We start from the raw sequence: 14260 nt of genomic DNA on the forward strand, positions 1-14260 counted from the left end.
ATAAACTTAGTACCACATATAGAATATGTAATGTTTACGATCATTACATGCCCTACCAGTGTTACAAATGCTAGGAATTTGGGCATAGTGCAGCAAATTGCAAGAATAAACAGTCGTGCCCCAAGTGCGCGAGAGAACATAAAGCGGGTCATTGCAATGTTGTTGAAGTTAAATGCATAAATTGTGTGAGAAAGAACTATGATGACACAGAACATAAATCCTATGACAAAGTAAACTGTGAAGTTTATAAACAAGAAATAATAAGAGCCAGAAACAATACTGACCATGGCTTCGATTAAGAAAATATGTAATCTAATAAATATACAATCCATTGGCAATAAAACTCATATCATTAAGGAAATCGTAAGTGATCAAGATGTGGATATTTGCTTATTAACTGAAACTTGGCTGAGTGGTAATGTGAGTGACAGATCGAAAATAATTGAAATGACACCTAAATCTTATAACTTTTATCTTGAACCAAGAGAAAACAGAAGAGGTGGTGGCATTGGAATCTTAATTAAGAAATCATACAAAGTTACAGTAAGAAATCATCTCATAGTTAATTCATTTGAATATATGAATATTAAAATTTTATCTCGAAATGTAAATCTACAAATAGTTATACTCTATAGACCACCGAGCAAAAGCAAAAGAATGTTTCTAGATGAATTTAATAACTTACTAGATACATTGAATGACAATCGAAATATAGTTATATGTGGTGATTTCAACCTACATCTTGATAACAGAGTAGACCCATATGTCAATGAATTTAGAGAATTGATTGACAACCACGACCTTGAAAACATAGTGTCTGAACCAACAGCTCAGTCTAATCATATACTAGATCTAGTTATAGTAAACAGAAACAACAACATCATACTAAATATGGAGATTGAACCTGACTGCTCTATATCCCCAATGCATAAGTTGATATCTTTTGAAATAGACGTTAGAAAAAATAATGCAATACAGAAGGAAATCACATACAGAATTAAGACTAACTTTGATCCAAAAGAGTTCATTGAACAAAGCCTAAAGGATATAAAAAGGATAACACCAGTCTGTAACTGTGAAGAGAAGCACACCCTCGTAGAGAAACAATCCTGTATAACCTGCATTACTGATAGAAGTAAAACTATACTTACAACTAATTATAATAATAGGTGCCCGGAAATAACAAAAATAATCACAATTAAAGAAAAATCGAACTGGTTTGATAATGAATTACACGAAGAGAAAAAAAGAAAAAGAAAAATGGAGGATAAATGGAAAAGAAATAAAAATAATGAAAACTGGCAACATTACAAAGCAGCTAGAAATTGCTACAATTACCTTATCTTAGTTAAAAAAAAAGGCCTATTATAAAAAAGTGTGCAATGAAAATGACCCACGGAAAATACATAACAACCTAAAGAAACTATTAGGTCTAAAGACAGAAATAGTGTTGCCTGACATAACTAATGATCCTAAATGCCTAGTAAATGATTTTATTGATTATTTTGAGGAAAAAATAAATCAAATCTGCTCCAGTTTTCACAACATCAGCACAACAGAGCGAAGGAATACATCAGTAACAGGTGTAAATAAGCTAAGGGTATTCAAAGAGTTAAGTCAGAGTGATTATATGAGAATAATAAAGAAAGTAAAAAAAACCTACTGCGGAAATGATCCATTTCCAATTAATGATGTAAAAGATGAAGAAACCAGACTACAAGAGATCTACCGAAACATGGTAAATATGAGTCTAACACAGGCAGTTTTCCCTGATTGTGAAAAAGTTGCATGTATCAAGCCTGTGTATAAAGGAAAAGGTGATGCAGACAATTTAAGTTCATATAGGCCAATATCAAATCTGTCATATTTTTCGAAAATTATTGAAACTGCTGTACACGAACAAACCTGGAAATATCTGAAAAAATCTAATGCCATACCTGATGATCAATCAGCATACAGAGAAAATTACTCCACAGAAACAACAGTGTTAGCGATAAAAAATGACATAACAGAAATTATAACAAATGGCAAGTGTTGCATTCTTGTAATGCTTGATCTAAGTGCAGCATTTGATACTGTAGAACATACATATCTGATGGAAGACCTTAAAGCTGTGGGCATCGTAGAACGAGCACACGACTGGTTTGTGAGTTATCTTGAAAACCGCAAAGTTAAAGTAGTAATATCAAATGTTGAATCTGAGACAAGAAAACTAACCAAAGGGGTACCTCAAGGCAGTGTACTAGGTCCTCTCCTGTTTGAAATTTACACGATTGAACTGGCAAATATACTTGAAACTCACAGAGTTAAGTTTAAAATATACGCTGATGATACACAATTCTATTTCCCAATAGAATCAGTTGATGAAGCTAAAAGAAAGATACATGAAATAATGAATGACATTAAGGCTTGGATGTTAACAAAAAAGCTCAAGCTCAATGAAGACAAAAGTGAATGTATTATTTTTGGAAATGAAAAAGATATAAAAAGAATCGAATGCTTCCAAAGAATTGAAATAGGTCAATCGATCATTGACCTAAAGAAATCTGTCAGGAATCTTGGAGTAATCATGGATGATAGACTGACAATGAACGAACATATAAATAATATGGTAAGAAATTGTAACTATCATATTAGAAACATAGCATTTATTAGTAAATACTTAGGTGAAAAATCTATGGCCGTACTCATTAATCACCACATATTTTCAAGAATTGATTACTGCAACTCACTATTCTATGGCTTACCAAATTATCAGCTGAAGAAAATTCAGAGAGTACAAAACAGAGCCGCTAGATTAATAAATGGACTACACAATAGGGAAAGAATTACCCCTGCACTAATTAAATTACACTGGCTACCGGTAAAAGCGAGAATTGAATACAAGCTACTCTTACTAACGTTTAAGATACTGAACCAAAATATTTAAAAGAATGCCTGAATAAACTAGAACTAGAAACAAATGTTAACACAAGACACATGAGTGACAAACATAGGCTATCTGAACCAAGAACAAATAGTAAATTTGGTGAAAGGGCTTTTAGCTACTGTGCGCCTAGACACTATAATAAACTGCCAACTGAAATGAAGGACCTAAAGGGAGCAATTGAATTTAAGAAGAAACTAAAGACATTACTTTTCACAAGATCATATGATTTGGAAGATGCTACAATCAAAGAATTGTATAAGTTATAATGAAAATGTTTTGTTAGATGATTACTATGGACCCGCCCGAGAAGTAGTTCACTCGACTTCAGTGGAGGGTTGGATTTAAACCCAAAACAAGTAAACAAGTAAACATAAAACCGAATTAACACTCTGATCAGCCAATTCTCGTTTCTCAAATGCCTCCATTTACTGTAGACTAAGAATTCCAAGTTATAAAAAATAAGATCAGAATGAATTAACAATACCTATAATAAAGAGCGTTGTTACAGAGTTATTATGATTCCAGCTTCAGAACTGTTCCAAAACGAAGTTCATGCATACCTATTTCGAATCTTGTCTGTTTCAAAAATGCTATACGTAATTCTTGAATAACTAGTTAGTAATTTAGGATGAATAAATGCAATACCGGATAATCTGTCAGCATACAGATAATAAAATGATCTACTGTAAATAAAAGTGAGGACAAATACTTTTAATTTAGTACTGTTTTCAGTTTGGTTGTGCATGCACTACTAAGTACTTATTTACGATTCACTGGTATTGATGATTAAACTTTTGATAATCTAAAAGATTATTTAGTTGATACAAACTACTGTGTACGAATTGAAAACTCTTTCATCATATAGCTCATTAACCAGAAGGATGTCCCATGGGAACTGTAATGGGCATAATCCTATTTAGAATTTAAACTATTGGTGTATCACAATTATTACAGAAACACGGAGCAAAATTCAGCTATTGATAATCTATAACACGTTCTTACAGGTGGTAGGGAACGGATGACAATCAAGCAACTAAAACTAAATTCAAATAAACTGAGTTTATGGTGGTAGGGATGGAAAATCACAAGAAACCTCTGTGACATTGAAGTAAATGTTAATAACACTTGGTCGCGATATCTAGTCGAGTCAGTGACCTGTAATTTGTCTCTGTGCTCAAATAAGTAAGGTAGTAATATTCAAATAAGCGGCCCAAGAATTGTATATCAGGCGTCGACTTGGAATAGGAATGACTGATGACATAAAGGCTTTCAAGGAGTTAAAGACGTTTATTTTTAAACTGCCCCTGAAGATTTGGTAATTAACGGGGATTACTCTATACGGATAAGAACAAATGTGGCATCTTAATATTACTCAATATTAGTACTGCTTTTGGTAAAGTTGTGCATGAACTGCTACTTGATTTGCAGTCATGGTATTAAAGAGGAAGCTTTTGAGTATCTAAAAAAAATTACTTGGTTGATAGAAACTACTGTGTACGGATTAGAAACTCTCATTTATCATATAAACTATTAAACAGAGGGGTACCTCAAGAGTGTGTACTTGGCCTAATCTTATTTTGTATCTATACAATAAGTCCATCTTGAGTACTCCATAAATTATATTGATGATACTGTTGAAACTTTAAACCATGTTCTTACTACTATTAACGATTGGATGACATTCAACACCCACCCCCACCAAAAAAAAAAAAAAAAAAAAAATAAATAAATAAATAAATAAATAAAAGGGAGCTTATGATGATTGGAAGAGAAAACGAAACAGCTTCAGAAATTTGGGCGACATCAAAATAAATATCAATGAAAATCTAATCAAGATATAGTAGCGTTCGTGACTTAAGTATATCGCTTGTCTAATTTACTTTTACGGGTTTATTTCTCGCCCTCCATCAAACACTAAAGGTCTGTTCAGGCGGGCCTTGGTGTGTGAAAAAATAATTTCTTTCCAGTTAATATTTTGCTCTGTATCGTTATCAGTTATTTCGCTAGCATTTGTATTCAGGCTTAATAGTTTTCAGGTCACTATTATAACACTTTCTAAAAAGATAAGTCTTCAGGTTTTTCTTGAAAGCTGCCACATTATTGCTATTCTTGACATCGAGTGGAAGGTCGTTAAAGAGTCTCGGTGCAGCATAACTGAACGTTCTTCCTCCTATTGCATGATTCACACTAATTTCGAATAGTCTATGTGGGTCATCTGCATGACTAACTCTTGCAGCGGCGCTGGTAGCTTCAGGGTAGGGGACCAAGCAATCACGAAGATATTTAGGCTTATCACTTGTAAGTGCTTTGTGAGTCAACAAGCAAATTTTAAATTCAATTCTAGCCTTAACAGGTAACCAATGTAGATCGATCAGTGCAGGAGTTATTCTCTCCCGAAATTTAATGCCTTTTATCAGTCTAGCCGCCCGGTTTTGCACATTTTGAAGCTTTCTTAGTAGTGTATTGGGCAATTTGTAGTACAGAGAATTGCAATAATCAAGCCTTGATATTACGTGACTCATCACTAAAATTTTTGTACTGCCCTCTGTTAAATATTTTCTAATAAATGCTATGTTTCTCAGGTGATAGTTACACACTTTCACTGTGTTCACAATTTGGTCCTTCATTGACAAATTACAGTCTATCAGTACACCCAAATGTTTCACAACAGGCACAATCCCAACATCAGCATCACCAATTTTTATACTTTGAATTAACTGGTAATTCTTCAAAGCCACCTTTGTGCCAAAGAACATACATTCTGTTTTATCATCATTTAATTTGAGCTTTTTCCTCTGCATCCATGTTTTTATTTCAGTCATTATCTCATCAATTTTCTTCTCTGTATCTTGTGTTGTTGAAATTGAGAGGTAAAACTGAGTATCATCTGCATATAGTTTAAAACCCACTTTTTGTTTTTTCAAGATGTGTGATAGCTCGATAGTATATATGTTAAACAAGATAGGGCCCAGGACACTACCCTGTGGTACACCCTTCATAAGAATTCTCTCATTGGATCGGTTTCCAGAAACTTCTACAATAGTCTTCCTGTTCACTAAGTAACTTCGCAAAAATTTCAGTGCTTCCTCAGTCACTCCAATAGACTAAGTCGTCAAGTAAGTACTCGTGCACAACAGTGTCAAAAGCAGCATTAAGATCTAACATAATTAAAATTCCACACTTTCCCCCATCAAGAAGACCTATCATATCATTCATTATTGAGCACAAAGTAGTTTTTGTAGAATGATTAGCTCTGTAGGCCGATTGATTTTCCGGGAATACCTCTAACTCGTCAATATGCGCCCATAATTGCTCACTTATGACTTTTTCAATAAGCTTTGACATGTAGGATAAATTTGAAATGGGCCTATATGAATTTAGCTCGTTTACATCACCTTTCCCTTTGTAAATTGGTTTGATCAACGCAGTTTTTTCACAGCTAGGAAAACAGGATTGTGATATACTTAGGTTAATTATGTTCAGGTAAATATTATATACAACTTGCTTGTTTGGAGCTTCACTTATTGAACTGTTTGGGAAAGGGTCGTTTCCACAATATGTATTCTTCATCTCTCTCATAACCTTTAACAAGTCGCACATATTTATTTCCTTAAATTTTATTAACTTCTTTCCCTCCTTCACTGGCATAGTGATTTTGGGGGAAGCCTCTATAGATTTTATCAATTTTTTCACTAAAGAATATAGCAAAACTCTCTGCACAAACATTGTCAGGCAAGACATGTTTTTTCTTTAATCCCATCAAATCATCAAGGTTTTTGTGAAAGTCCTTCATGTTATTGTTTTTTTTTACATTCGCCGTTGTAGAATTTTCTTTTTGTTTTTTCTAACAGGATGTTATAGTCATTTCTGGCCTTATTATATAGATTTCTGGCTTGTAAGGATTTGGCTCTTTTCCATCTACCTTCCATCTTACGTCTGTGTCTTTTTGCCTTTAATAGCTCACTATTATACCATCTAACATTTTCGCGTACCACTATTTGTTTGTTCTTTATGGGACACATGGTATCGGACATTTTTCCAAAATTGTCGTTGTATTTCTTGGTATAGCACCCAACACATTCTATGTCTACCATATGTTCACATTGTGTGTTCACACAAGACATTTGCGCTACACTAGCTTCAATGAAATTCTCAGCATCAAAATTTTCCCGTTCCCTATATGTGATCCATTTTTTCAATACTCTGGTGCAATTTATATTAACATTAAAGGTGATGAGTTTATGTGTTTTTGAGATCTCAAAGTCTGGTACCCCTCAATGCTCAAATAAACAATGTAATACAAAACGCTGGACATCACCTTAGAAACATTGTTTTCGTAAAGAAGTATCTGGAGACATTCTGAAAAGACAGTCGTGATTAACTGCGCTATTGCGAGGACTGACTACTGTAGCTTCATCCATTACAATCTACCAAAAGTAAAAGTGCAACTTAAAAATTACAACACATAATAAACAGAGGAGCAAGATTGATAAAAGGGGTCCGACTGAGAGATGATTGTTCACATACTAATTGTAATTACACTGGCTGCCTATTAAAGCCTGAATAGAGAGAGAATGTGCAATATTATTACTCAAGTTATCAGAACCGGACGTCCAAAATATCTAAAATTGCTACACATCGTGCCACCCACAAATTGTACCGACACAAAAATAGTTACAGATGGTTTCAAGTTATTGAAGCAAAGATATACCTCTACTATAGGTTCTAGAGCTTTTAAATAAGCGGTCCCTAGATTGTATAATAAGCTCCCACAATAGACATCCGAAGGACTTTAAATATTAAGCCCTTCAAAAAGAAGTTGAAGACTTTCTTGTTTTTGAAGTGCATCGATAATGTGGATTTGGCAGTTCACGGCGAATACGCTGTATGGCAAACATATCTTGTCTATGCCCTATATTACATAGGACCAGGAAAACAACCCTCAAAGTTAAGTAAAATGAGAATGTATACGACAAATATATCTTGTAGGTCCTGTAGGGCGGGAGTCTTTTCCGTGTATAACAAGGACAGAAAACATTACATAAAGTAAAAAGCAGTTAGTTGGATTCTATTTTTTTTAAATTGTTACCTCCCATTTCAAGCTAACGTGGTCAATCACTAATAACGGGTAATTAATATATTTTGGAGCTAACGTATTCTCATTTTTGTATTTACTCCAATGATTTTCCATCTAATTTGCAAAATATTTATGCGTATGAGTTATGAGTTACGAGAAACTATTATTTTCAGGATTTCCACAAACGACGTTACTTGCTTTATCCAAAGCATCTCCCTTTATCCCTTTGGCAACGACTATAATGTGGGATAAGTTGGTCTTGATTAGCCGACATTTTATAGTCGGGAAATATTGTGTAATTAGACAGTCTCAAGCTAAACCAATCATCGATTTTATTCAAGGCCATATCCCATGACTGCCGTTCATAGTATAAATTAATATGAAAAAAAACCGCTCTATAGATTGTATCACCAAAATCTTTCCAGTTCTTTGTAATCCCGAATCACAAATGAAAAGATATCTTACATCATATGATTTCGTGGATCAAATACATACAAGGTATCAAGGGGGGGGGGGGGGTAATATGAATTACTGTACGATAAAGTACAAAGTATACGAGCTTCACACAAATAAAGGTATCTTGATTAAATGCGGTAATTTGAATCGAACGCCTTTAACATATATATTTACACATTCTACTTTCTTATATTCATTTTAACCTTTCATTCATAATTATTTGACTTCTCATTTTTTCCCAACTGGAATGCTTTCCTTATCGGTGCCAGTAGTTATAACCAAAGTGCGTATGTAGATCTTGGTTATAACCAGCCAATGGTGACCTTTTCTCGAATACAAGAAAATTTACAATGTTTAGGAGACAAGTAACTAGTTATCATTTGACATGCCATCTATACCATTAAGTGTAATTAGTTTAATTCATTTTTTTACTTATATATTTATTTAGATGATTCATACGTAAAGTTACTCGAATCTTCCACAAATTAACGGTTACGGAAATAGGCCACAGTATTTGCCGATGAATATTGTTCCGGATTGTTATTCGCTCATAATTGCTTTTGCATGAATGTATGGAATCATGTCTCTATTAGTTTGCTGTCTGTTACTTTTGTTTTGCGAATAGTGTTTGGGCAACAGACAAAACGAAAAGCTAATTTTCCCCTTTTCTTTGTTATAAATTAACAATACACCGTATTCTTACAAAGCTGATCCAGGCAAACCAGAACAAGATAATTCTTTGTATTTAAATTATCTCTAGTAACCAATTAGTTGAAGTTTGTTATCTTTCTGAGAAGACAAAAAGTTCCAATGAAATCTGGAAGAGGTTTTGCACGAATGCAGCACTCGAGAGAGGATTATATTCATGAAGTGAAAAAATAGAAAAACCCACTAACAAATAGAAGTAATAATCTCCTGGCCCTCTTACAACCCACGCCAAATCTTAGTTGGTGATTGGAGAATTATGGACTAGAATCAAACACACTTCCACCCATTTTCTATTTTACTGTATTACCTACAGACATTCATACATACAATCACATACTGTACATTCAATAATAGTAAACCCCCAATTTTACTGCCACTAATACTTTAAGCTGTCCGCAAAACCAATTTTATCTTAAACTATTACACCCATTTTTACGATGAAAATATTGTGGAGAAAACATAAAACTCAGCTTCTAACTAAATCAAAGAAGCTAATCAATATCACCAATCCTCAATCCATTACACTAGAATATTGAATTTCACACGATACTAGAAGCAAATTCTGATACATTACACCAAAATATAAACATGACATGTTTCATAGCATAATGATACTACAGGATATCTTTATCATAATACTATAAGATTATTTTTTCTCTCAATGCAAAAATATTACTAGAAGACTTACCATGATACCAAATACATAGAAATTATTTCACAGGATATCACAATGTTCAAAGAACCCAGTAATATCTCCATTGAGAGACAGAGAGGATATGACAAGTGGATTCCAGACTTCCAGTTCTCGTGGAATAATCTACATGATAAGAGTCAGAAGAGGGAATAGGTCAAACTACTTCTGGTTTGTAGTGTTCCATGATAGAAATTCACTTGTACTATTTCTTTGTCAGGTGAACGAATGCAAACCAAACAAGTCTGACTACTGTACTTCTAGTATGATGTGTCCCTTGGAGAAGAATTCATGGAACTGGAACAGTGGAACAGAGGATACAAGTCTTGAGAATGCCAGGCATATGAATTGATAGTCAACGAGTAAGAGAGGATATGACAAGTGGATTCCGGACATCCAGATCTCAAGGGAATAATCTACAAGATGGACTCAACACAGGAAAAGAGGTGAAACTTGTGGAAAGCAGCTGTGGCGGAATGTTGCGAGAAAAAGACCCACACCTTTGAATCACTAACAGACGAAATTCCCACAACACAAACTTTCTACTTACTGAAAATATCACCCTCACCACCAAATTCCAAATATATTAATATCACAATGATCATGGTTGCTCGAGTACAGTCACTCATATAAATTGATGGATGTCCGGGTGTTTGAGAGAGATTTCCATTTCACCCCTTCCTGGACGACAGGTGTCTGGGAGTGCGAGACCAGTCGAATATTGAACTACCTAACTCTGCTGTAGTAATTGTTAACTTTTACGAGTATGTTATTGATCTGTTTTTTTTTCCACGTAGATATATATTACAGAGGTTCTGTGCTTTCCTTCTCTTCTGCCCTGTTGTTTTTCTATCGCCTTTCTACTTGTAGTCAGAGTGAATTAGATGGGATGGTGGATCAGTCCAGAAATAATTAGCAACAAGAAGTATTGCATGACAGTGGATGGAGAATTTTGTAGCATACCATAAAAAAACCTCCCTCTGGATCTTATTTTTTTTCCAAAGACTCATTAAAAAAATGCTAAGATGTATGATTTTTCCCTTTTTCAAAATTGGATTAAATGGGTACTGCTAGTCTTCTGTTATAAAGCTTGACTCTCTGAAAAAGGATTGTTCATTAAACTATTCCATTGGAAGCCTAATTTGATTTGCACAGGCTCACATTGTTAGCAGTTGTCTGTGTCATTTAGACCATTATGCCAAATGCTAGGATCATTGAGGGTCATTCCACACTACTTACACCCACCCTAGAAATAATTTTTTATATCCTGAATTTCAATTATCTAACGCCACGATCGAAATCAATGGGACTTGAACCCGGTTGTGCCAAGCAGTACACAGAAATTAAATCCCATTGTTAGTAATATTGATAGTAATGGCGAAGGACTTTGCGGGCATGGTGAAATGATGTATTTTTGGGATTAATTTAATAAACTAAACATGTCAGAGTCAAGCTCTTGGGAGGAATGTAATGTATAGGCTGAGGATTGGCCATAGTCGGCCAAAGCACAAATATCTTTTCGTTTTTTTCTTCTTTTGAGCGATATTCATACACAGTTTAAGAGTACTTCAAGTTTTGCTTATTATAATTTTTACTTCTTTGCTTGCTTTATCATTCAGTTGAATTTATAGCTATTATTATTATTATTATTATTATTATTATTATTATTATTATTATTATTATTATCATTATTATTATTATTATTTATATTATTATTATTATTATTGCAGTTGTTGTCAATTATTTATCTTTTCAAAGTATTTGGTATCAATTTTCACCAACAGATTTCAGTTATGTTTAATTAATGATAATTTTTATTCATCCTCTATTTTTTTTTCAAATACTTTGGTAATCATTATTTGATGTTTCTACTGATAGTGCAGAAGATATCAGAAAATTTTCCGGAGAATCTTCCATTTCCGGAACCAGACACCAAAATTAGCACACAGACTCGTCGGGGATTTCTCTTTTTAATAAAAAGGATGCTATTGAATTTACAAAAATATTGCATTTCGCAATAAGATGGCAAAGACTTGCCTTATCTGAATGCTCTTGATGTCAAATTATACATTTTTTTTTTACTGCGTAGAATCCGAATTTAGAAATATGTACTTACCCATTTCCTATATAAGCTATAAAAACTTTAACAAAACAAGAGGAAGAGAAACTCAATAGAACAGTGTGCCCGAGTGTACCCTCAAGCAAGAGAACTCTAACCCAAGACAGTGGAAGACCATGGTACAGAGGCTATGGCACTACCCAAGACTAGAGAACAATGGTTTGATTTTGGAGTGTCCTTCTCCTAGAAGAGCTGCTTACCATAGCTAAAGAGTCTCTTCTACCCATACCAAGAGGAAAGTAGCCACTGAACAATTACATTGCAGTATTTAACCCCTTAGATAAAGAAGAATTATTTGGTAATCTCGGTGTTGTCAGGTGTATGAAGTCAGGGGAGAATCTGTAAAGAATAGGCCAGACTATTCGGTGTCTGTGTGGGCAAAGGGAAAGTAAACCGTAACCAGAGAGAAGGATCCAATATAGTACTGTCTGGCCAGTCAAAGTACTCCATAACTCTCTAGCGGTAGTATCTCAACGGGCGGCTGGTGCCCTGGCCAACCTACTACCTACATATATATATATATATATATATATATATATATATATATATATATATATATATATATATATATATATATATATATATATAGAGAGAGAGAGAGAGAGAGAGAGAGAGAGAGAGAGAGAGTTTGCCTAAGTATATTATACATAGAAACTAGTGGTGTCATTTGAAAAATGAAATTATTTATTACCTGGTTCTTTAATATCTTTAGACATTTTCGTCTTTTGAGATTTACTGAGGATTTAGGTTTAAATGCTGTTTGCCCCTCCTTGCCTTATTGTTATATGGGACTTGAAGTTGACACTTCTGATTTTATAATTCTTATGAAGCCTATAGGCCTAGAATTAAAATGAAGAAGAGACTGTGGAGAAATTTCACAAATCGTAACTTTATGCCCAGATAGACACCTTTCATAAATGACAAGATTTGATGCAAATATTTATTGTTGCTACCAGACATATAGCCATACCCTAGTATGTGTTAAAGACAGGACGACAGAGCCATATTATTATTATTATTATTATTATTATTACTGTTGTTGTTGTTATTATTCGAGATACGTTGCTATTGTAGAATCTGCCCATTATAGGTGTGGGGGAATATGTCTGACCCGATTATAGCTTTCCCTTCGTAAATTAAAGTTGGATAATATAGGTAGATTTAATTGTATTTCTGGTACCGAAGATAACACACCACTTCGCTTATTCACTTATTCATTTATCATTATTACTTCTCCCTTAATAAACTCCTCAAGAGATTAGACCTATATAGGCAGCGTTGACTGTTACCTAAGCTTTGGCTTGAAATAATTTATTGCAAGTTTCGAAACCACGACCCTAACTACCTTTTGCTTCATACACAAAACGACATAAGCAAAATCAAGTAATAATTTTGAATTGATAACCCAAATGCATAGATGGTTATTATTATTAGACAACAGGACTAAGCTTAGATTATTTTCCTTCTTGAAGCCCTCTTTCCCACTCCGACTATCTTCAGACAGTTCCAGGAATAGTCTCACGAAATCAAGGTGTTCAGAAAGATTCGTGTTTCATTAATGTATTACTTTTTTTTCTGAAATATTATTGTAGCACAATTGTTTTAACTATCTAATATTTTTTCAATAATAAAATTTTTCATAACAGTTGAGCAACTTTGTGCATTCATACACATGTTTACAAAGTGAAATATAAGATTTATTACTAAGCGACAAGTTATGTTCAACTCTGTCCAATGCAATAATAAATAAATAACAACAGTCTGGCTGCATACTGTAGACGGGTATCAACCCCCCCTACCTCGTGCCCTTTATTAGTAGAGGAAGAGAAGAAGGAAAAGGATAAGAAAGGGTCACTAAAGAGAGAAAGAGAGAGAGAGAGAGAGAGAGAGAGAGAGAGAGAGAGAGAGAGAGAGAGAGAGAGAAGAGAAGGAAGAGGAGAATTCAACACCAGACCACAGAAAGCCTGTTGCTGTTTTGCTGGATAACCGGGGGACGTCAGTGGCAGGATACTATCTTTCTATCCTGCCTGTCTCGGAACCCCAAACCGAGAGGTAGTCCTGAATCGGAAGACACCCAAGAGGAAGGATCCTCAACAGAGTCGATTTCTTAGGGCTTGACCCGACCCAGGACTCTCGGAACACCCGAGTCTCTTTACTTCAAGTTATCCAGGACGATACAGATATCACTGCCATTACTTCTCGGAAAATATTCTCCATTTAAGAAGACTCAAACATTTTATGTAAAGTTTATAGATTTGTTGATAAATTCATAATTTTTTT

The 14260-nt window shown here is 34.2% G+C and overlaps 1 protein-coding gene across 1 annotated transcript in view; it reads right to left on the reverse strand.

The window, feature by feature from the left end:
* Positions 1-10481, reverse strand: part of LOC137642687 (cyclin-dependent kinase 5-like) — a 94857-nt gene extending 84376 nt beyond the window's left edge. Inside the window, exon 1 of the mRNA XM_068375468.1 lies at positions 10412-10481. Coding sequence (XP_068231569.1) covers positions 10412-10466 — 55 coding nt within the window. The 5' untranslated portion in view covers positions 10467-10481. The remainder of the gene's footprint in view (positions 1-10411) is intronic.
* Between the last annotated feature and the right edge of the window lie 3779 nt (positions 10482-14260).

Source organism: Palaemon carinicauda, chromosome 6 (assembly GCF_036898095.1).
Source record: "Palaemon carinicauda isolate YSFRI2023 chromosome 6, ASM3689809v2, whole genome shotgun sequence".
NCBI lineage: Eukaryota > Metazoa > Arthropoda > Malacostraca > Decapoda > Palaemonidae > Palaemon > Palaemon carinicauda.